The sequence below is a fragment of the Antedon bifida genome, chromosome 7, assembly GCF_963402885.1.
Source record: "Antedon bifida chromosome 7, ecAntBifi1.1, whole genome shotgun sequence".
Lineage (NCBI taxonomy): Eukaryota > Metazoa > Echinodermata > Crinoidea > Comatulida > Antedonidae > Antedon > Antedon bifida.
The window spans coordinates 21,524,882-21,548,622 of NC_136232.1; the positions used below are offsets into that span (position 1 = coordinate 21,524,882).

At 32.5% G+C, this 23,741-nt stretch overlaps 4 protein-coding genes across 5 annotated transcripts in view; all 4 read right to left on the minus strand.

Annotated features, from left to right (window-relative positions):
• Nucleotides 1-2,595, minus strand: part of LOC144848494 (transmembrane protein 181-like) — a 39,191-nt gene extending 36,596 nt beyond the window's left edge. The window contains exon 1 of the mRNA XM_078705266.1: nucleotides 2,247-2,595. Within this exon, the coding sequence (XP_078561392.1) occupies nucleotides 2,247-2,383 (137 nt within the window). The 5' untranslated portion in view covers nucleotides 2,384-2,595. The remainder of the gene's footprint in view (nucleotides 1-2,246) is intronic.
• LOC144848557 (glutathione S-transferase 3, mitochondrial-like) overlaps nucleotides 1-23,741 on the minus strand; it is a 75,039-nt gene that overhangs the window by 10,514 nt on the left and 40,784 nt on the right. The gene's annotated exons all lie outside the window — the stretch shown is intronic.
• On the minus strand, nucleotides 3,586-10,628 carry LOC144848479 (uncharacterized). Its single transcript, XM_078705238.1, has 7 exons — nucleotides 10,228-10,628; nucleotides 8,297-8,589; nucleotides 7,929-7,984; nucleotides 7,488-7,614; nucleotides 6,901-7,025; nucleotides 5,374-6,561; nucleotides 3,586-5,089 (listed from the first exon to the last, which is right to left on the minus strand). The coding sequence occupies exons 1-7, from the start codon at nucleotides 10,372-10,374 to the stop codon at nucleotides 4,830-4,832; spliced, it is 2,196 nt and encodes a 731-aa protein (XP_078561364.1). The 5' UTR covers nucleotides 10,375-10,628; the 3' UTR covers nucleotides 3,586-4,829.
• On the minus strand, nucleotides 12,351-23,122 carry LOC144849251 (myophilin-like). Of its 2 annotated transcripts, none has more exons than XM_078706324.1 (4): nucleotides 22,962-23,122; nucleotides 17,523-17,647; nucleotides 17,033-17,237; nucleotides 12,351-13,230 (listed from the first exon to the last, which is right to left on the minus strand). In XM_078706324.1, exons 1-4 carry the CDS (start codon nucleotides 23,010-23,012, stop codon nucleotides 13,039-13,041), a joined length of 573 nt encoding a protein of 190 aa, XP_078562450.1. In that variant the 5' UTR covers nucleotides 23,013-23,122; the 3' UTR covers nucleotides 12,351-13,038. The 2 variants fall into 2 exon arrangements, with proteins under 2 accessions (XP_078562450.1, XP_078562449.1); XM_078706323.1 differs by lacking the exon at nucleotides 12,351-13,230 and adding an exon at nucleotides 14,359-15,620.

A 23,741-nucleotide genomic window follows, 5' to 3' on the forward strand; every position in this document is an offset into this window, starting at 1 on the left:
TAATATAATCATATTTATATATACAGACAATCTATATCCACGCGTACTGCGTCGTAGGTTGTGTCATCGTGTTGTGTGGGAGTGGGGTGGGGCATGATGTGTTTCACTTCTTCATGATTGTTATCAACGTTTTCTTTGTGTCAAGAGTCTCAACCCATTGTCACTATTATCGACGAAAGGTTTATTCCCATATGACGCAGTAAGCGCAACGCAAAAGATGTGACCAATCCCGACACGATAGATCATTCGAACTTTCGCTGTGATCGGGTCGATTCACTTGCGTTGCGCTCAGTCCTTGTTTTCCGTCCTAAATTAAAACCACACTTTATAATTCAGAAATCATTCTTAACCACACAACGGACACGCTAGGCATACTTTGTAAAACAATCTTGGATATGTAACATTGGTATAAACTCCACATGTGGAACAATAGCAACATGTTTATAATATTAATACTAATCAATAATATTCAATATTAATAATAATATTATTACTAATCATTAAACAAACAATATTCAAAACTAATAATAATATTAATATCATCATCCCACGGGGTTGTTAACTACGTAGACATAATACCTGTACGGAGTATCAGAGTCACGTGGGTGTTAATTATTATTCGATATTTAGCGCTCGAATCGATTGATGTAACTTGACGCTGGATTATTCAGCGGATCGCTTCGTCGTTGTTGCTATTCCATTTGTTTCAACATAAGTGAGAGTATGTTTGTATATTAAGCACTATCTACACTATCAAACTTTATGTGACAGAAATGTGATGTGCCCATATATGGACATGATGATGTCATACCACTACCATATTTGAGCATTTCACTATCATATTTGGGCACATCACACTTTTTTTGTCAAACTAGTTTGATAGTGCAGACAGAGCTTTAAGTTTAGAAACTTTGACTAAAAAACCTAAAACCATCGGAATAATCAAGAAGATAGTTATTTTTACAATATATTATATAATATATAGTCCACATATATATATATATATATATATAGTGTTGCCCGAAAGCTCTGCTAACTTTTCTGGCTGTTTACTTTATCGTTTTGATTTAGCTTTTCGCTTTTTTTTTTGCATCTCCATTGAGATCCAGCCACTGATACCCACAGCATTGTCATTTTTTCAGTAATTTGCCTTTGGATTTATATATAATTAATTAAATTTCAGTATATCACCGGGCGGTTTAGAATTAATGTTCTTTGCCTGATGAGTTTATATATATATATATATATATATTATTTTGTCCTTTTAAAATAAGCTTTTTCAAAATCCTTAAAAAATCTACATGTAAATATCATCGCCCGTCTTTGCACATCAGTTATTAAAATAATATTTCCTCTAACTTCCATGCAGATGCTTTAGTTTTTGTTAATAAAATTCTAGTATAGTATAAATTAATATTTAATTATTATAATTATTAATTAAATAATTGTGTCAGATCTTTGTCTTAACTACGATTCTTAAATAACATTCTATATTACCAATTATTAGAATACCATTCCTTAACAATGTGGAACATTGTAAAATGTTATTGTATTAAGATTAATTGAATTTTTTGCGATTTCAACTTTTTATGAAATATTCTATTGTTTAGGCCTATTCATGGAATTTGTGCAGTATAAATTCATAAATTGTTATCTATGATTATATATATATATATATATTTTTTTTTAATAGTAAAACAAGTATCGTCTATACAATTAGAAGTTAAAACAAAAAAACCTCTATTTATATCAATAGGACCTTTTATTTGGGACAACCCTATTAAAGGAACACTTTCTGTGAAGGGACAAACACTATATATCCAACGCCTATTCAGGGGACACCCCTATATGTGACACTTCATTCGGCCACGAAGGTGTCCCCTTAATAGGGGTTATATTAATCTTTGGTTATCTGTATATAACATGGAGGATATCAACCTCGATACATTGAAATATTTTAAGATCTGTGATTAATTGTTCTTTCCATAAAATCAATATTCTGTCCTTCACTTTTCCATACTACATAGTCGTATTCAAATATACACAAATTTGTCGTGTACTAATTGAACTGTTTACATTGCTTAAGATACAAAACGATCCGTTTGTTATCTTTAAGATGAAAGCTAATAATAATATGATAAAATCTACTATTTGTCCTTCGGGTTTCATAAAATCTACAATGAGTCTCCCATTAGCGTTAATAATTTTATTCAATTATCACATTGAAAAAAAAAATGGTCACTCACCTATAAGAACGATCAAGGTAATACACCGGCGCAATATAATCCTCGAAAGACGTAAAAATATTTGTTATTTTCTTGCCTGCTTCTCGTAATTTTGTTTTCCATGGCGGTGAGTAGTAAGCGTATCCTAAAGCATCCATTCCGGTATTAAGGAGTACGTTCGCTTCTTTTAATGAGAGAACATTTTATGGCTGCCTACACACGGTGCTTTTGCAACCTCCATTCACTGTCAACTGACACAGAGACAGCGAGCGAAAATCGATGCAAGGAGTACAATATTCACTCCAAGATTAATTGGAAAATTGACAGCCTCCGCGTTTTTAATGCGCATGTGCAATACGGTGCGAACAAATCGGATATCATTGGTTTATATACACTAAAAGTCAACTCACGGTTAGAGAAATTGATTTTCGTGTTCTAATCCACATTTGTTACAAACAAAATCATTATTCATTAGCATTAATCCGTACAAATGTTGTAAACTCGGCTATTTGTTTCTAAAACGATCGAAGACATTTATATTATTGCCTTTCGAAGCAGTGCATCAAACGCAGAAATAAAAGATAGAAAAGTGCATTGCTGCCGCTTGCTCAATAATCCATACCGACCGTTATGTATTTAAGCATCGTCTTAATACGAAAGGAATAAAAACGTTATAATGCGAATTGATGTACTTTCACACGATCCTGCTTATACGTCAAAGCGCAGTTTATGCATTCTAAGCTCTGTCTACACTATCAAACGTTTTTTTGAAGCGTGATGTGCCTAAATATGGTAGTTATATGACGTCATCGTGTCCATATATTGGTAGATCCCACATAGAGTGTGATAGTGCTATAGACACAGAGCTAGGTTAATCTAAGGCGCTTGATTATTAGAGCAATTGGTATTTGCTCTAATAATCGGTGTATAAAACTGAATACAATACACTTCAGAAGCTGTATTTTCATGATTTTCTTTCCATTGAAGCTATCCGCTGATTTGGATGTTTTCCGTAGTACAATAAAGCACATATCACTATACAGCTGACGTCAGAAGAGGCTACACGCGCTCCTTGCGCGTAATCTACACTGCAATATGACGTCACATCATGTATTTTTAGCGCGTGCTAATCGCGCGGCGTACTATTACAACACGGTGTTATTTACGTTGACGTCATCCGAGAATCTAAAAAACGAGATATTAATGTTTGCGGCACCATGGCAACCGGTCGCTGCAATTATGTTGGTTAGTGAATACGACCTACAGAACAATGAAAACAGTTATTTACCTGGCAAGCAATTTGCACAGATTTAATTAGTCTTTTGTTAAAGACATTACTAATAATTATAATATCGCCGGAATTAAATTCTATACCATATAAAAACGGGTCGACTTATGTCAATTATGTATTAATATTATTATACTTTAAGGTTACAACATCTGAATATTAAAGATGTATTGTCCCCCAAAAACATGAAAAACAAAGATTTAAAAAAATCGATAAATTCGAGCAAAAATCAATTGGCTGCCAGCCAATTTGACTATTTTTTGCTTTAAATTACAGTTTTTAAGTAAATACATTTTCTTTTCGATCTAATTTTTGGTCAAAGTGGATAACTATTAGGTGACATTAAAATGGCATAATTATTTATTCAACAAGAAAATGTTTAAGAATTATTTTCTCAGGGGGAAAATACATCTTTAATAATTATGTTGTAATAAATAATAATTTTCTTGTTAATTTATATAGCAATTGTCTGATGCATAGTATAACAGTTCTAATTATTAAAAGTATTGCACATTTATAAATCAAATATAAAATAACTTAACATAATGCATTCCCATATAGCATAAATAAAGGTAAGGTTTTAAAATAATGTAATCAATATTATCTTCTGTAGAATGGCAAATGAAACTGTAAAATAATAGTAATCCAACATTCTGGTACTAAAAACTCTATATAAGCTAACTTGAAGGGGAATAAAAGGCATAACCGACACACACTGACCATTTTAATAAGAACAAATTAGCATCTCACATAGGCCTACAGTTGATAGTGTATAATTGGTAAAATAATCCTTGCTCGACCATAAAATTGAATTGCCCTACGCCCTCTATAAATAATATAGCTATCGACTATTATGATATAAAAATATCGTAATATACAATTTACTCTATACAAATATTAGTAGATGTATGAAATGTGCATATACTATTTCGATGGTATATTGTTTGCATAATTAATTAGATACGTTTCGGTATAGAGACTAATTGTACATGCTCATTAAATTGGAGTAGGCTATACATCACTCTAGAAGTACCAATTAGAAATCATACGTTCAGACACAGGGTGTCAAGGTTGCTAATCTAACACAAGGTGTAAGTTAATCCATCTGGTTGGAAGTTCCTAATCAATACTAATCTGATAACAGTTTTGCCGGCGTAAAAATAACTAACGCATACTAAGTAGAGTTCGTTATAATGTCTTACTGCTTGCGTTATGAGATTAGAAAGGCGGCGTAACAAACGCTAATTCGCGGTGTAGTTCAAACAGCAAACATGTACGTCGCGTACATAACGCTACTGGTAAGTTTTAACAACTTTTTAGCGAAAATCTGTATCTTTATGTTTTATACTAGGTAACGCAGTTGCATCTTCTTGTCTAGGCCTACTCCCCGCGTATTTTGTCGGGTGCATGTTGGTGGTGCAGCTTGAACCGTGTTCTTGAGTATGTTTCTGCTTCATCAACTTTCGGCTAGAAGATCGAAGCCTTGTCGGGAATCCAAACAGAGCACCGGAAATCGTCTTCGAAGACGGCTGTGGATTTTGGCTACAAATGTCGAGTTTCTGAACTGACAATTCCTCTGTAAGACAGTGAATGGAAAATATTATTTAAAATGTAAATAATAACTTACTTTGAGTAAGGATAAAAAGCTATTTGAAAAAAAAAATTATATCTATAGATAATCTCTTAAGCTTAAGAAAAAAATCTTCTTTTATATTCTTGAACCAAACCATTTTCATATTTCTTCTGTAATTTCTGGACCATTTTCTGCGTATGATGTAGGCCTATAGGAGATATTTTGTATTTTGTTGGGTTCTTATGAACAATGTAAATTGTATGCATTTTAACCAATATTGGACTTACTTTTATGAACGTAGGACGGCTCTGCTAGATATTCTTGATGACGTGGTCTTTGTGGAAAACTGTAGATGGAAGGATCAGTGTTTGAGCGACGCAGCCGTTCCTTTGGAATTGCTCTGTTAAATGAATCTTTTGAAGGAATGGTTTCTGCTCTCCTTTTGCATTGCGTAGGCATACATTTACCATGATTGGTAACACTCTCTAGGCCTACTACTATCCTACCGTTGTTAACACAGTTATCATTTTGATGGGGTTGCACGGCAATGTTACAGCCTAAAGTATGAGAGATTGATCGCCGAAGAGGAGGTCGTACGGCCTTGTATTTTTTCTGAAGAAATGAATCTGATGGTGTTCTAGTCTGATGTTTCTTTGATTCTGTAAACGTTTCTGATATTTCTGCAGTCCCAGATTGAACTTTATATTCTTTTATAGCCGAAAATTGTCTTTGTTGTGACTTTAATTGAGGTTGTGCACAAGTTAATGAGGAATGATCATACTTTTTTCTTAATTTCTGTGTTTTTATGACTGATCTTGATTTGTCAGTTTTGTTTTCTTGATTTCTACTAATCATATTATTAAAACAATTAATTTCGTTATTCTTCAGATCAATTTCTTTCAGACTATCGGAAATATGATCCACGTCATCTTGCGATGGTTTTAGTTTTGATGTTCTTCCATTGTGATGCTGTGTTTGACTTGCTCCACTTTCGGTTGGAGTGTCAATAATATAACTCCTTCCGCATGTTATAGGCCTACTGTTATTTTTATTTCCGATTGTTGGTTCTAAACTTGTATCTTTTATCATCGCGTTATCTGGATGTTTAGTAGATCTATAGCTCATGTCAGTGATGGCACCTTCTCTATCAACATCACTTTGAACATGCGCCATGACCTCATCGGGGAAACCACATCCTTTTTCAAGTCTTCTAACCAAAAGATGGTAAACAGCATTTGCTGGAACTGGTCTATTTTGTAACACATTTTCAATAACTTCTTTGGCGGAGTAACCGAGTTCTGACATATAACTTATAGCATCCATATTAAGATTGTCTGCAATGAGGTTATCATAAGAGCACGCCATCAATAGTTTGGAGTGCCCGCGATTCATCCAGGGGTGTTTCAAAACTTCACTCAGTTTAATACGAGATGTTTCATCAACTGTTAATAAACGGCTTAATAAATCCTTGCAATCTGGAATAGTAATTTTTTATAAAAAAAATGCGTTATTGCGTTTTTTCATGTTAAAATTACTCCATATTTTGTTACTCTTAACCACTGTAATTATTTTGTAAGCTATTGGTAATCGTGCACGCTGTTATTAATTAAAAGCTTATATAAACTTCTACATTGATATAAACAGAAATCATGCGATACTGTATGCGTAATAAGAAGATGAATTAAGAAAGGAAAAGATGATCTTTCTTGAGACTTGAATCAAGTTACTTAGGCATACAAGAGCAACTTTAACCACCAGCTTTACTATTCAATGTTTCATGAAATATGGCCATACTTAAGTGATTAAAGTCTTACCTTTGGTAAGGAAGTCTGGGAAGACACAACCTTCTATTATCTTAGCATGCAGTTTGCACATGTTGTTAGGCGGGTCGACATTAAATGGAAGTTCACCCGTTAACATTGCAAACATATTAACCCCTCTGAAAAAAGGTAAACATCTTGCATTTAAAATAACTAGCACAAATATGTATTCCAACTCATTCATCCAATCACATTTGTTTAGCAATATATATTATTTACATTTCAGAGAAATATTTTCTGTAGTCGTAAAAATAAAAATTGAATTGAGGGGAAGAAAAAAAATTAATTAAGTATAATGTGCTAAAATGTGAAAGTTTGAAACATTTTAACATTTTTTTAATTATTAATTTGAACCTTTTTTTTTAATTGATCAATTTTGTTTGTATGTTTTTGTTTTAGTGTTTCTGACATGGTAAGCCTAACCGGCGGCAAATTAATCTCTTTTCCACGCTTTGGCACAAAACGTCTATTATTGTTTGTTTGTTTGTCGAAGTTTAATTATTAATTACTGATTACTATTATTCGTATGATTTAGCAACTAACCATAATCAGATAAGTCAGATCATTGTTTCTATACTTACATGCTCCATGCATCTACCGCTGTTCCATAACCTGTACTAGAAAATATTTCTGGAGCAGCATACGCTGGGGAACCGCACTGTGTTCTAAGAAATCTGTCTGGTCCCAGCACATTGCTTAGCCCAAAGTCTGACGAATGAGAGAACATATAAATCAATGGTTATTCGATTGGTGTGTCTTGTGTTTACTAGGCATCTATACTTTATTGCTACGAAACTGACAAACATAATGTTCAAACAAAGTACTTTAATTTAGGAAGTGTATAAGAATAAATTGTAAACTTTCTTCGATGTATTTTTTTTAGCAATGTACCTTATAAATAAGAGAAATATATAAATGTGCATATATATATATTATTATATTTATAACTGTCAGAGAACTATAATAAAAGTGGGACGAACCCACACAAGACAAAAAAAAAACTTTCTTCGTTTTGTACTCACCGATTACTTTTAAATCATTGTTTGAATCCAACAGAAAATTTTCAATTTTAATATCCCTGTTGTAAAAAAAAAGGAAGAAAGAATGTTTGTATTATTTACATCATGGCCAAGTATTTAGAAAGAAACACTTAGGCCTAAGTAGAGATAACATTGATAATTATCTTGGAAAACGGTTGTAGTCGTCCAACATAGAGACATCCTCAAACCTACTTCCTTTTAAAGCTTCGTTTTGTTTTCCACTAGGACGCAACGTAAGATTGGTCAAATAATTTGTATTTCATGCTTATGTTGCGTTGCGTCCTAGTGGGAACCAAGCTTTTGATGACGATGGGTTTAAACCTTTCAAACTAAACTTCCGTAGGCCCTACCTGTGAACCAATTCTTCCTGATGCATGTATTCAACTGCCGAAACCAACTGCCGCATAAACCTTCGTGTTTCCCGCTCAGAAAGCCTCCGTCTGTCGCATAGATACCTCATAAACTCTCCTCCTTCGGCAAGTTCCATTACGAGGTAGTAATTATTCTGCGTTTCTAGCACTTCATACAGTTTGCTGATGTTTGCGTGATTGAGTTTACGCATCATATCAGCTTCACGACGTAAATTCTTTTTGACGTAATCACGATTGGCAATCAAACGTTTATCGATGATTTTGATCGCAACCTATAGAAAATTAATATGCAAAACAAAAAGTGATATGACCAATCACAAGCGATGGATTATTCGAACTGTCGCTTGTCATTGGTCAATTCGGTTGCGTTGCTGTCGTGTCTCTATTGGGAACAAAGCTTTAAAGGTCACCGACTTGCATCCTTTTCTTCATCCGATGTCAAGATCAAGAAATGGTGTTATCATAAACAACAACGCGATATTTGTTTACCATTACTAAGTCTATATATTGGCACGCAATTGAATATGTATAATAATTACTGGTATTCATTGTTTATTGATTATCCTTGTGAGATTAAATCATTAATTTAGATGATGATCAAATCGACATCTATGAAAGGGACAGTTTTTGATACGTACATAATTCACTTCACTGGTTTACGTTTACTAACCATACTAATCATAGTAAATTAATCTACAATTTAATTATAATATTTTAACCGAATTAACCATCAATTTACTAGGCCGTGTAGGGTACTCCAAAGCGTAGAAACCATGTTACGTCGAACTCATGCAATAATCTTCGCACTTTCTAACATCGTATCCGAAGTTTCAAATAGCCGGGGATTTGAGGCAGTGGCGTAACGGCTATGAGCGCTCACTGAATAAACCCAGAGGCCCCTGAATGTATGGGGCCCCAGGCATTAACATATGTCGAAACAGGCTAAAACGTCCGAGGCCTCCAGGCTTGGGGGGGCCACTTAGGGTTCCTAAACCAGGGGCCTAATATACAAAGTCCCTACGTTACGCCACTGATTCGAGGTTTAAAAATAATTCAGAAGGTTCAGATATTTAAACATTAGTGAATAATGTTATACCTGAAACAGCATAATGTAAATTTGTCAAAGTCCGCTGAAGGACAAAATCTTTATTATTAATCAATAAAGATAATTGTGACATGCAATAACAAGGTAATGTTGCATTTTCAAATTCAATTTGCAATGGACTTAGGCTGCTTGGTTAATAGACAGAGACCGTATTAATATAATATTATGAATTTTGGATGCGAATGAGCACCTGTCGTGTAACACTTCTAAGAATAACATAATAATTATTATCGATCAGACATGATGACTGTTAGGCCTATAAGAGTTACATGATTAAGAACAAGATGGTTATAAAAACATTGGAAAACGAATCGTGTCGTGTGCTTTTGTTGTGGACAAACGAAAAAAAGGGGTGCGACAATCTTTTATTCTTACAGACTGAAAAAGGTAGAAAGAGTACGTCTGCCAAGTAGCTTTTAGAGCTGATAAAAAGTACAAATAAAATGTATGCTGCGCCTGCAAGAACTACTCAACTGTGGGTGCAGCTAATAATAATAATACTGATAGTAAATGTAATACATATTGACATTTCGAATAGGCCTAATACAGTACTCACTACAATACGACTGGAATTACATTATTTCGTTACATTTTTACTAATACTGTTAGAAATTCGAGTATGGTATGAAAAAATCTATATTCTTTTCGATGAGGAGAATGGGGAATTACGCCCCTGGGTCTAACATGCTGGTACTATATTAGCACACATCGAGGTTTAAAATTGTATTTACTAAAATAATAGGCCCTACATATCAATTTACCACTGCATAAATAAACATAAGTCAATAGAAACTTCATAACATACCCTTTCCTGCGCCACAATATGGGTACCAACTCGAACCTTTGCAAACGACCCTTCGCCAATTGTATCTCCAAGTATGTAGCACCCTACTCTCTTCCTCCCCGGGGAAGTCCCCTCGGCTGTGCTGTGTGGGCTGTGTTTCTGCTCCATGTTTACATCGTCTCAGTCTCAGCCGTGTAGTCTGTGAAGAGACGTTTAGCCGTGTGGTTTGACAGAGAGAAAGTCCTTGTCTAGAGATGGTTCAAAATCGATCAGCATACGATCGATATTTTATCAGCTCGGTATTGTAGCTCCATTCATTCGTGTCACTGAGCTCTTCTGCTCGAATTAGCAAATTCAATTTCACTGGCTGTCAGTAGGTAGGGTCAAAAGTCGCGCATATCAAAACCAGACCGTGGCGCGAAATAAATATAACGATCAAAATCGCACAATTTTCTGTTTCTTTGTAAAAAAGAATACTTCTTTTACAGATACTTATTCGTCAGCATTGTTGTTTAATTTACTACGTATCAATGAGTCGTGCAAGTTGATCTCTTTGACGTATCTAGGCTATATGAGTCTAACTTTAAATGTAACGTGAAGTTTCCACAAGAAAGATTAGACTTTTAGTCGATGAATATTCTAACGTATTAATTAGCCCAAGCTTTCAGCCGGTAAAGAATGCAACATATGCATATAAAAATATAAATAAATTTACATACAGTTTTATTTCTCTCACTCGTTCTTTGTTAAAAACATACATGCCTACATCTCCTTCAATTTGGTAATTAATAATGGAAGATTTTCGTTTCCGTTCAAGTCTATGTGTGTCGCAGTGTGTTGGACGTTCGACTACTGATCGTGAGATCGAGGTTCGAATCCAACTCCCGCCGCATTGCTTGTATCCTTAGGCAAGATACTTTACTTACGTTTGCCTCTCTCCACCCAGGTGTATAAATGGGAACCCGGTTAGATCAAGACACAACTTTGCGCTGATTACTAGCTGCATTATGGGAGTATGTTTCCATACGTGTTTGATCAGGAAAAATGACTGGGGTAATAATGTTCAGCGCTTAGAGGTTTCACAACATTAGGCGCTATATAAATCCAGGATATTATAATTAAGTCTATACGTTTAAATTATTAAAATATTGTTGTAAATTTTGCCAGTGAGCATATTGTTTTTAAAGCAAACTGGCCGTATCGTCTGAACGAAAGTTGCCTATATTATACAGTGTACAAGCTACGACACTAAAACGTGTCAATGCATTGTTACCAGCGTGCCATTCAAGTGTGATTTGGCAGCAAATATGCAATGCATTGTTACACAAAATCAATTTAGAATTGTCGACAAACTCAGAATGGCATGTGTTTTGAAAATTCAAATGGGAGAAATTAAATCATTTTCTATTTGTATGAGGCGTGAAGGAAATACAAATTGCTGGTAATGTAAATATGCAGAACGTGATCATACAATACTGCACCGTGTATTATCATGTATCAACGTAAACAGCAATTGCAGTAAATGAATTAGTGCATAATTTGAACAATGTAAATAAACATTACCATACTATAATGCTCTGTTCCAAAATTGCGAAGAATACAATAATGATAGGACTACTTCCAAACAACAAATTGTAGTTTTATCCTTTCTTGAGCTGTATGGCCTACCATCAAACTTTATGTGACAAAAATGTGATGTGACAATGTACAGCGTGATGTCCTATCGCTACCATATTTGGGCATATCGCTACCATATTTGGGCATATCGCTACCATATTTGGGCACACAACACTTGTTTTTGTCAAACTAGTTCAATAATCTAGACAAGGTTTAACAATAATGTTCTCGTGTGTCAGAGCACCAATGTGCAAATATTGTTGAAATTTCATAGTTTTATATAATTAATGTCCCGTCGGTTAACTGGTTACATTTTTCGCTCGCACGTCTTTGCCTTTAAAAGCTCACACAATGTTTCTGTCCTCACGTGTTTTGTGTTATTTACTTCTTGTATGTTAGTACTAGAATAAAAAATTAGAGACGGTGCAAAATATCTTGAAGCATTGTTCTGTGTGTGTGTGTTAATTGTGTACTTGAAATGGAGCATGTTAATAACGTACATAAATATAGATACAAATACAATAATATATTAGGTAAAATACATTATATATTTCTACTGGAATCTAGCATTGGATATGCTTAACAAATAATTTACAATATTTAATGGAAGAGACACTTAAATTAGCTGAATAATGAAGACTTAATTAGGTCCTATTGTCTAATATTCACCTTGACTTAATCGAACAAATAGCATTGACTTCATTTCAATTACGAATGTTGGTCACAACCAGCAGTTCAAAAATTAATAATTTAGTGAAAACAGAAGCCACTGAACTTGGAAAAAGGCAAATCCGCCAACGTAAAAAATATTTCAAGCTGAGGATAGTGTATGCAGATTGTATTCGTTGTTTCAAATGGCTTGGCCTCTAATATACAGGAGGAATATAAATCGTTTTTAACTATCATAATATCTAACTTACTAACATAAACATGGTTATAATTATTATGATACCAAGTAAAACATGACTTTTAATTCAGGCCGATCAAGTTTCACACGTCACAAATAATGTGTAACAGTACGCTTCTTCTAAAAATACATTATACAGTTGTAATTTCCATTCGAAAGAAAAAACATTTCATTATACCCTCCCGAAGATTACAATATTTGAATAGAGTCGTTTTCATCAAGTCAATTTCATCAAATTTAACATTTGCGAAATCAATAATTAGCCTCTCTTGAGGTCCTCACAGTGACGTAAAAAAAACCCAGATTGTCTATTGGTCGTGGAATATCTGTCTAGGCTTCCCAAAGTTTTGGCCCGCTTGAGTCGCTCCCTTGTTTGAGCCGTATTGCAGACTATGTATGTATTTTCCCGCCTGCAATTGCTCGTCTGTGAATTCACGATGGTTCTTGGTAGACTGTTTGGGTCCTAGGATCGGCCCATCATAACCAGGAAGAGTTTGAGCCTGGGGAAAAAACAAACATGTATATTTTACTATTGTGTTTGAATGCATAGAAGATTATTACTCAGCCTAAATGTCAAGTAGGCCTATCAACGTCCACAATTTCCAAGTTATCTTCCTGATTTGTTTATTTATATACCAACAGACCATGTATATTGATTTTCAAGAAAATCGATATATTGGTGACGCCACAAAAGCTTATTTAAATCTCGAGTTATTTCATTTTCAATATGAGCCGAAATATTAAATAGCCCGCCCTCTGTCGGTCGCTACAATTTGCAATTTTATTCAGTCTAAAAATAGAGATCTTAGTTTTTTTATTTGCATATACACCACTCATGATAGTAAAAACACTACAAATTGTCGATAAAATAAATCAATCACACAATAACCACACACATTAAATAGAAAAACACAGATTTTAAGAAAAACACTTAAAAAAACACATGTAGCAAATCGTGACGTAATACATTCATTGTATATACTGTATTGATAACAAACGACAAAATACTAATGCGATATATAAAATGGCATATTAAAAATAAACATAACATAAAAAACAAACAAATCTGGAATGACTCCAAGTAATCTAGTATTGTGTAGAACGTCACAACAAACATTATAAGTAAAAAAATTATGATAAACGACATATTATATGAAAATCATTATTCTTATAGAATTAGAACTTTTGAATTAATTCACAACAAACGTTCAACAACTTACATCATTTCCAAAAATAAATCCTGAAATAAAAACTTTTTTATAAACAGTGTAGCTGAAAATGCCGTTTATTTTTTTTTGTAAAATGCTAACACTATGAGATCTTATAGTTGTAAATAATTGGGTGTTAACAGAAATATCGGTCAAACTATGACAGATTCTTTTTTTGTCAAGCAAGGTAGTACTTTCCGTATTATTTTTTATTTTTAATACGATAGATAAGCATTTCAAAGAATTTATAAATAGCCTACACTTGTTACGCAAGTTACAAGTAAAGTTATCCGGGTGGATTAAAGGGAAAAATGTATCCTTTGTTCGTTACCTAGAATCAAGCAATTTGAAACTGATAAAAATAACAAAAAAAATGAAATCATATGATGTAAACACAAAAAAACACACACGACTCATACATGACGGTATTCTACGTAAAACATGTTTATTATCTTTATTCGAGACCTAACAAAATATTGCCTAAGTGCCTAATAGTTTAGCATTGTGAATTTACATTAATATGACACTAGGCGATTATTATTACAGGGACAAATATTAACACGTTGCAAAGAAAAGTTGATTAAAATATATAATAAACGTTACATATACCTGCATGTAAGCCGATTTATATTTCTTAAATCCAGATAGGCAAAATATTTAGAAAAAGTAAATCATGAAAATATCATAGGAGTAAGATACCTTGATAAACGTTTAACTCATTTCTGCTAAGTATTTATTTTAAGTTAAGTTGTGTTTTTTTTGCTGTATAAATTATAAATAATAATTGCAGTATCTTTAACAATTAAGACATTTGACATAAAAATAATACCAAATGCAACACTGACAATGATTGAAACGTAACGCGTTTGGTCTCGTGCAATCTATTAGTTAAATAAATATCAATAAAATAAATAACAAATTAATAGTATTATTACAGTATATAATATAAAATATAAAGGTGCAGATAAAATAAAGCTAATAATTATTGCAAATTAGCATATAAATAGTTATTTACTACTTCAGTACAGTACGTTATAAATTATTACATGACTTCCCTTCTTCACTTGAATTTGATTTGTCGCTACATAGCATTTGACAACATTTTCTGTAGTGTGCCACAAATGTTTTATCCTCGACAGTAATACATTTCTATGCTATATTTACACAGGGAAGAATTAGACTATTACAATTCCTAATCCATGCAATGTGTCTAAAATCACGATATAGATTGTTCAAAGTGTTATGTAACATAGTTATTTCTTGTTTAAATGATGAAAAATAATCAACACGCAATTAAACGTGGACTTTTTAAAAAAGTAAGCCTACAGAAGACATGTTGTTAATTATGTAATGGGTTTTATCTTTAGATAATCATATTGAGTCATCGTTTAACAAATCGCGTCAACTACTACACTCCGCGTCATATTAAAACGCAATATCAACTCCAATTGTGTTTAAGTATTATTTTATTTTTAAAAATCTTTTCCGTGTTCTTGCTTATCTGTGACTTGTCGACCAAGACCAAAGTTCTGTCCAGCCTGGGAAGCACATTTGTTGGTACCCATCTGGAGGCCAATAGTATATTGTCCAGCCTTTAGCTGCTCGTCTGTGAACTCACGAACGTTACCTTCAGACTGCTTTGGAGCCAAAATAGGTCCATCATAACCGGGTTGCTTTTGTGCCTACAAAATAAATGCAAACAGAAAACCAACACTTAATATCATGTGCATTTACAGGAAGATGGTGAATTATAATAATACAAATAACATACATATTGGAAACAGAACAAGACATTCAAGTTTGATGATGCAAATAGTAAAAATGGTATTAGTATAATGAAGTTTAAAAGAAAGAATAAAAACTACAGTAACATTTAGAATGTGTGTTTAGTATTATTTGTATTTGTGTAGTGGCATAAACGCATGCTTTTTTAATTTGTTAATAGAGTGGAATATTTTTATTACAAAACATTTCTAATTTTCATTTACCAATTAAGATTGTTTTTATTTTTTAACAAATATGGACAACAAAGAATTAAGGCATGGTTTAAAAACAGTAAATAAATCTTTGAAAAAAGTCTTAATTTTATTTTTTTTTCATAAATATTTTGCCGAAAATTCCAAATTGTATTCATTTTGTATTTAAAGGAACATGTTTTGAATCTTGATGCATATTCAAAATCTCAACACAAATGTGTTTCTACTGGAGTAATATAAAGAAAGATTGAGCAAAGTATTTTTCAATAAAAGAATAAACAAGAGTATTAAATTAAAGTTAGCCAATTACGAGAGAAAAGAAGAGAGTGAGAAAGAAAGTTTGAAAAAGAAAGATGAAATGATCGAATGAATGAATAAAAACTGAAGATGCAATCTCACCTTTGACCTTTCTTCTCATTTTAACAGATTTTTACATAATTTCTTGAAAAGGGCGACCAATCAGTGAACTCTCTGTCATTGTTTTGCAATTTTAAACAAAACTTAAAGGAGTTACATGCTTTGCTAATTTGAAATCATACAAGGTATCTTAAAATATTTTAGTAATAATGAACAAAAACACAAAAAAAAATTCCATTCTACATGTGCAAACAAATCTTTCAAACAACTATACTTTTATTTCTTTTTTTATTTAATAGAACAAAATGACATTCAAAAGAAAACAAAAACATAACCAAAAATACTATATAAACTAAACAATTTTTCAACTTAAAAATGACAAAACATAAATATTACAAGTAATTTCAATAAAAACTTGGTGTCAGTTTTCTGTTGTAAGTTGGGGTTTGAAACCCATGATATTCACATTTGCGAAAGGAAATTACTTTCTCTTCAGCTAGATGTATAAATCAGTTTACTTCAGTATCATAGGCTAAAATTTCATCGATAGTTTCATATCCTACTAAACATCCTTTTTGGAGGATGAGCATATAAGATAAACCACATTGTTCCAAAAATTTAACTTTTTTATATCTTCAACAAAGTGTTAGATTCTACATCAAAGTAGAACATCTTCAGCATGACATCCTTAAAAAGGGGACAATTTTTAAGTCCCCTTAAAAAAGGTTTTACTCATAACAAGTGCAAAGTAATGTACTTACATGTCGAGCAAAGGCGACGATGCATGCAGTGACCTGGGCAAGATTCTTTCCTTCGAAGAGGTCGTTGACCTGGAACAACTCCATCTCTTGTAGGCCAAAGGTTTTTAATCCCTCACAGAAGTTTTCAACATTGCACCTCTGGTTAAATGGCATTTTACCTTTGTCAATCTTACTGGTAAATCCAGGGTGGAATTTTTTTAAGAGCCTAAAAGATTAATTATATTGAAGAATAGCATTCAATTCTCTTAGTATGTAAAAGAAAAGCCTTGATCGCACTGGAATTAATTTTGACAAAATAAAACTGAGTGAGTAACTGTCTTGTCGTTAATGACATTGAGTTCAACTCTCAATTTTCACCTACCAATTGCTTTTAAGCTCTTGATATTTTCTGTCACCAACACAAAACTAAGAACTATGATTTGTTTTTATCTAATTGTTCAATTTTATAATAAAAACATTGTGGATGAACCCCTTAATCCCCAGCACCCACCTGCACAGTAAGATTCCATTCTTGAGTGATTCTTGATAGTTGTCTGAAGGGAATGGCTCACCAAGATGGAACTCAATAAATTCTCTCACTTTCTGCTCCTGCTCAGGATTTCTTTTACCATCTATCTGTAAATTAGAAGACATAATATATTACATTTTGTTTTTATTTAAACACAACATTTAGTCTTATTGTATATAACTTTTACATTTATCACTTTTAGATGACTATTAACAAATATATGCTGGATAAAATTTAATTGATTCAACAAGAAAGTTGCATCCATTACATATGAATGCAACAGTTGTAGGTAAAACGAGGGTTTAGAAGGTAATCATATGTATTTTGGATTTCAAATTTTGTAACACTTTAACCACAATTGTTAATTTTAAATAACATTGTCTCTGGAAAAAAAATCTTTTAACCAATCAGTTGATACATTTATAAAAAAAGTCCAGCTTAATTAGCTTAGTTTAATATGTATTTCTTTATGGTTAGAAGAACAAATGGGCAAAGTCCTTCTCCTATTTGTTACCCACCAAATAAATAAAGTCATAGTTCAACCCACAAAATATGTCTTAATGACCAAATGAGACACTTAAAAGACCAGTAAACTGTTTAAATTGATAGCATGATTATCAAATTCCCTGGTATTCAATCAACACCAAAGTAATTGAGTTCAACTGCTGGACGATTAGACTGCACTTTGCTAAATATGGTTAAAATATTTCAAACAGCTCATTTTACTGAAATATTGTACAGTGCTTGTTAGCTCCCTGTAGTTTTAACTAAATAGTAATGTTGTCCTGGTACAGTAATAATGTAGAATAAAACAAACAAAATGTGAAAGTTTTACAAATACTGTACTAATACAACGCTTGAAGCGTTGATCTTTTTAGAGTTTTAGAGTCTGTAGTCAAATAATAGTATTTGAAAGTAAAATTTAAATAGGCATTTGACAGATCAAAATATGGTCAAAAACTGCATTTTGAAAAATTGAAATAAGATCCCTGGGCACCAACCTAACAATTTAAACAATTCTGGATCTCTCACTGTTAACAATACAGTATTTGACAGTTTAAATACAGTCAAATACTAGAATAAATAAATAATATAGTACAGTATTTGACAGTTTAAATACTGTCAAATACTAGAATAAATTAATAATATAGTATTTGACAGTTTAAATACTGTAAAATAAATAAATATTATAGTATTTGACAGTTTAAATACTGTCAAATACTGGAATAAATAAATAATACAGTATTTGACAGTAAAATATTTTGCTTACAAAAATAACATATTTGACAGTTTAAATACTGTCAAATACTCTAATAAATAATACAGAATTTGACTGTTTAAATATATTTGTTGCTGAGGGTATAACAAGTTCTTTATTAGGTACCATAAAACAGCATTACACTGTAAACAGGATAAAGACCAGCCTGAAACACAAAATTAGCATTAAAGCCAGGACGTTTGTGATGCTTTAAAGTGATCCATGAACCAAGTCTGCTAATTCTAAACATGTGACCTTTTCACGATCAAAGATTAATTAGAGAAATATTAATAACATAGTGTGTTCACAGCATCTGTGATGTCTGGCATCCATCCAAGCAGTGGAATGTATAGTGACAAAATACTGATGAGATTATGAGAAATTTGTGAGTGGTGCCTATAAAATCTTTAAAAATGACCAACGCCATAAAATGATAATCAAACATTTATATTGCACCAATTCCCCCCTCCCCCCAGAGTATCCAGAGTTTTACCAAGAGTGTGCTAGATAGTCTAGTGGTGGGAGTTACAGAAGGATGGAAAAATAAAAACAGTATTTTCTGGATGCTAAAACAAACTGTTGACCTAATAACTGAATTATATTATGTGATTTGTACTCCTGAAAATACTGTACATTCTTAATAACTCTTCCAACTCCATCCGCCTCAGAGAAAATTAAAAATAGGGCTATCGATACCATGCAAGCACAAGTTACATTAGGATCAAAGAAAACTTGGTTCCTAAACAGTAGGTCTGAGCATCATTTGTTCGAGAACTTGAGAACTATTCTTTTAGCCCTTAGTGTTTAAATTGACCGATTTATCAGGTGTTTTAGACCCCTCATTGAGAACATCTTCCTATTATAATCACCACAACAGTCTACTTCTATGTAGATACACTAAGCCTAGTAATATCAAGCGATTATCCATTTTGTAACGACAACCGTTTACTGTGATTCTTCAATAATCTTTCTCCTTTTCCACAACCAATTTGATTAGTGTTCACAGTAACAAGAGACTTAACAAAGCCTATGTGATAATAAACAGGACACCACAATCACCTGTCCACAGCAGTACTGTCATCCATATTACCAATAAAGTTTAATAAGGGAAAATTAAGAAATAACCAAGACCATGACAGTAGGAGGCTGAGATGATGTCGTATGACCTCAATTTCAGCTTTGAGTTTACGCTTTTCACAAGAATGAAATTGAGGCAGAAATGGTATTATAGTAAGAAAAAACTTTCAGCCAATCAAATAACTAAAACACCATGTCATTTGATTGTTACTGTATTTCTGTATCACTTTTCACAAGAATGAGATTTAGACAGAAATGGTCTTGTAGAAGAAGGAAAAAACTTTCAGCCAATCAAATCACTCAAAAACCATGTCATATAATAGTTACTCTACTTCTATAAAACTTAACACTATTTATATTTTGAATATTGGAAAGATAAAAAAAGTAAACTTAATTTGACATGACATTGATTGCATCGATTGATTGCACAATTTATTATTTTTATTGTTGAGAAATTAAAAAAGCAGGCCTACATTATTACAGGACAGTTTACTTTTTGTATTTATATATAGTGTTTACAACCAAATTTAACAACATAATATGTTTACCAGTTTGATGAACCAAATTTATAAATGTCAAATAAAGAACAATTTGCAAGGCTAGACAATTTTCCATTTTTATTATAATTAGATAGACATTTTTTTAAATCGTAAAAACATATCAGTCTTTTATACACATTAACACCATTATCCCACAAACAAGTTATGTCATGTGACCTTACTTAAAAAGCAGGTGAAAAAACGAAGGAGCACCACAAATAAATTCTTCCCCTTCCCTTCCGAAAACCGCCCTTTCCAACCCCAACCCCCTCCAACTACTGCTACCAAAGATATTCATAAATTACAGTCAATAGGCCTTCATAAATCTGACATACAACTGTAATGTGAACCTCAAGTGACAGAGGTCATAAGTCAACACACAGCTTCATCATCTGTCTCCTTCTGGAATTCCAGCTATGAATTAGCATGAACCATTTCATATCCATTTATAGAATGATCACGATAGCTTTTTGCGATAACACCATCAACTCGGTGACTGGCCTAGCCCCGAGGCTTCAGATGTACGCATAGGGACATTTCAAAATTATAATAAAAAAAAACATTAAATAAAAATAACTAATTAATTATTGTTTATTAATTACATGTTTTCTAGTCAACAATTTCATTGTATAAATTGAAATTAAATACACATATAAATGACTAATTTAATGATAAATTAACTATGCATAATAATTATTAAAATAATTTCTTATTTTTATATTTTTTTGTATTGTTACATATAATTGAAATTTATTTAATTAAAAATCTTTTAATATTTGGGTTTTATTTTTTTTCTTATTTATTCAACAAACATCCAACTGACGTATAAAAGGGTAACATAAAAAGGATAATATAAAAAAAATAGGGCACCTGGAAGACCAATAAATATTATCGTTCTCCGAGGAAAGTTGAACTTAAATTATGTTACCGTACTCTCTACTATTTTGAGGGCTCTACTACATACTACAAAATATATTTGTATGTAAATTAATTATTAATTAAAACAATTATAAAAATTAAATGTTACATACATCACCAACTATGTTCTTCTAAAACAGAAAAGAGAACTGAAACACACATAAATTAAATCATAAATCTGTCTAATTTTTACATTATCATATAACTATTGTGTTGATGAGTTTACTCCTTTTGAATATAGAAAAGAAATTTGTCGTTCTTGTTGATCCAATAAGATCAACAGTACTAAATAATAGTGACGTAATACTCAGACTGTAACCAAGATCAAAAGTCTATTTGATTGTTTGTGAAACATTTTTGTTTTTATTTGTTTGGAAACATTGTTGTAAGTACCATTTTTAGTACTTTCAATCTGTTGGATCAACAAAAAAGAAAAATCTTTTCTATAATATTAGGATTCAAATGAAATTATTTTAAGATCCTCTTAACATTAATGTCTGCATGTTTACTCTGATATAAATAAAAGATATTTTTGACGGCAATATAGGCCTAGTGTCACATCCACATAATCGTGATGGGTAAAACGTCTGTTGCTATTTTGTGAATACCCACAAAATAGCAACAGATATTTTATGGGGGGAAAAGGATCAGATAAAAGGTAGTTTGTACACTACAAGATTAATGTGATGAAGCTCCTACTAAAAAATAAACATGAACTTTTGATATGTTGTAATACATACCATGCCGACACTACAAGAAATGATTCTCAGTTTGAATTGAAGGGTGTATTGGGGTGGGGGGGGGGGGGGGCATCCTCATACCTCTTGGTCCATCCATTATGAACTTGAAAATGTGCTTTCCTCACCAATACAGATGTGGAATGCTAAGAATGTTTCAAACACAGCTTAGCACAGGATGTCAAACCGAGTTTCAATTTAAAAATAATTCTGTGATCCACGCAATTACGCGATTCAAACACTTTTAAATTTGAGGGAATGTAATAGTGATAAGAGACGTGTCAATCAGTTGATATTGTGTACTTTTTCTGACAATTACAATACTGCAATAGAAGAACCCCTATCAAGGGGACACCTTTGGGACAGCACAGAGGGTCCTTTTACTAGAGATGTCCCGAGGGTTGGCCATATACACATATTTCCCAGGAAAATGTCCCTTTAATGAGGTATATCCCCTTGATAGGGGTAACCCCTGAATACGGGTGGATGAGGGGTGGGGGTTCTACTATATAAACATTGAAAGACTACATTACTATAATGTTTCATGCTCAATCAGAGTTTCTGTATTACTGTATCCCGGGGTGGGTGAAGTTAGGTTGGCAATGAAGGCCTTAAAACAAGCTGTACAGACTGGTCAGAAGACTTTGATGGTGTTTGTCATTGTCAATCAAATCTAGGGAAATTTTCAAAAAAGTTTCTATGCAATGTTTTCTATAATTGCCATAGAAAATGCCACCCATGATTTTTTCACCATCTCCTATTACAAAGTTTTATGTAAATTTAAAATGTGTATTAAGATTCTGAACCTAGAGTTAGCTACCAACTAATTCAAAAAACATAAAAAAGTACTTTTTAAAACTTTTCTCATTTAAAATATAAATTAAAAAGTTACCTTTCTTTTAACTTCAGCAGACATTCCAAATGATGGACCTTGGGAAGCCATTTTGATTTTTTTTGACTGCACTAGTACGATTCCTAAAAATAAGAAACAAGCGACGAAACAATTAACAGTTCGTGACAAGAAATGTAGAAGTGAAGTGAAGGAAAAATCTAAAGATGTCTTCTCTATAAACAAGACATTCCACTCACCTTATCATATTGCACTGCCTACCAGCTATGACATAATTACCCATTACAAGCATCTGATTGGTTGAAGTTTCATTAAGTGGGTGGAGTTTTGCCTATATATGAGGCTTACAGCAATGGGAGGGTGGAGTTATGACCTTATATAGGGCTTACTTAAAGGTTAATCAAATACTATTATTAGATGGTTGATGTCATAGTAGACTGGTATTCAATGTTGGAGTTGGGAGAGTGGCTAGCATCCCCATTTGGACATCAAATGTTGGCAGGCTAAGTAAACTGTGATTAATTCACAAGATATCTTTTGAATGGAAGTTTGGAAAACTCTAGAAACTTGAAAGATAACCAGAAGTGATTGCCTTGTGATAAATAAAACATTGTTTCCAAATAAGTCAGTAGACATGTTTTTGTTGAGATAAATAAGAACTGTTTAGTAGTACAATACACAGAAACAAAAATACCAAAACAAATCCAAATTGCTGAATTTGTTTTTTAAGTGGTTACATAAATAAACTGCTATAAATTGTAGCCTCTCAATTAGATTTAATGAGTAAAATATAAAAAGAAAAACATCTATTTATTATAAATA

Coding starts and splice junctions, on each gene's coding strand:
- LOC144848479 (XM_078705238.1), bottom strand. CDS start 10,374: ATGGAGCAGAAACACAGCCCACACAGCACAGCCGAGGGGACTTCCCCG. Junction 7,985..8,296: donor CAGGAAGAATTGGTTCACAG/GTAGGGCCTACG, acceptor TTTTTACAACAG/GGATATTAAAATTGAAAATT. Junction 5,090..5,373: donor GCCGTCCTACGTTCATAAAA/GTAAGTCCAATA, acceptor ACTGTCTTACAG/AGGAATTGTCAGTTCAGAAA.
- LOC144849251 (XM_078706323.1), bottom strand. CDS start 23,012: ATGGCTTCCCAAGGTCCATCATTTGGAATGTCTGCTGAAGTTAAAAGA. Junction 17,648..22,961: donor CTGCTGAAGTTAAAAGAAAG/GTAACTTTTTAA, acceptor TCTAATTTACAG/ATAGATGGTAAAAGAAATCC. Junction 17,238..17,522: donor AATGGAATCTTACTGTGCAG/GTGGGTGCTGGG, acceptor TTAATCTTTTAG/GCTCTTAAAAAAATTCCACC.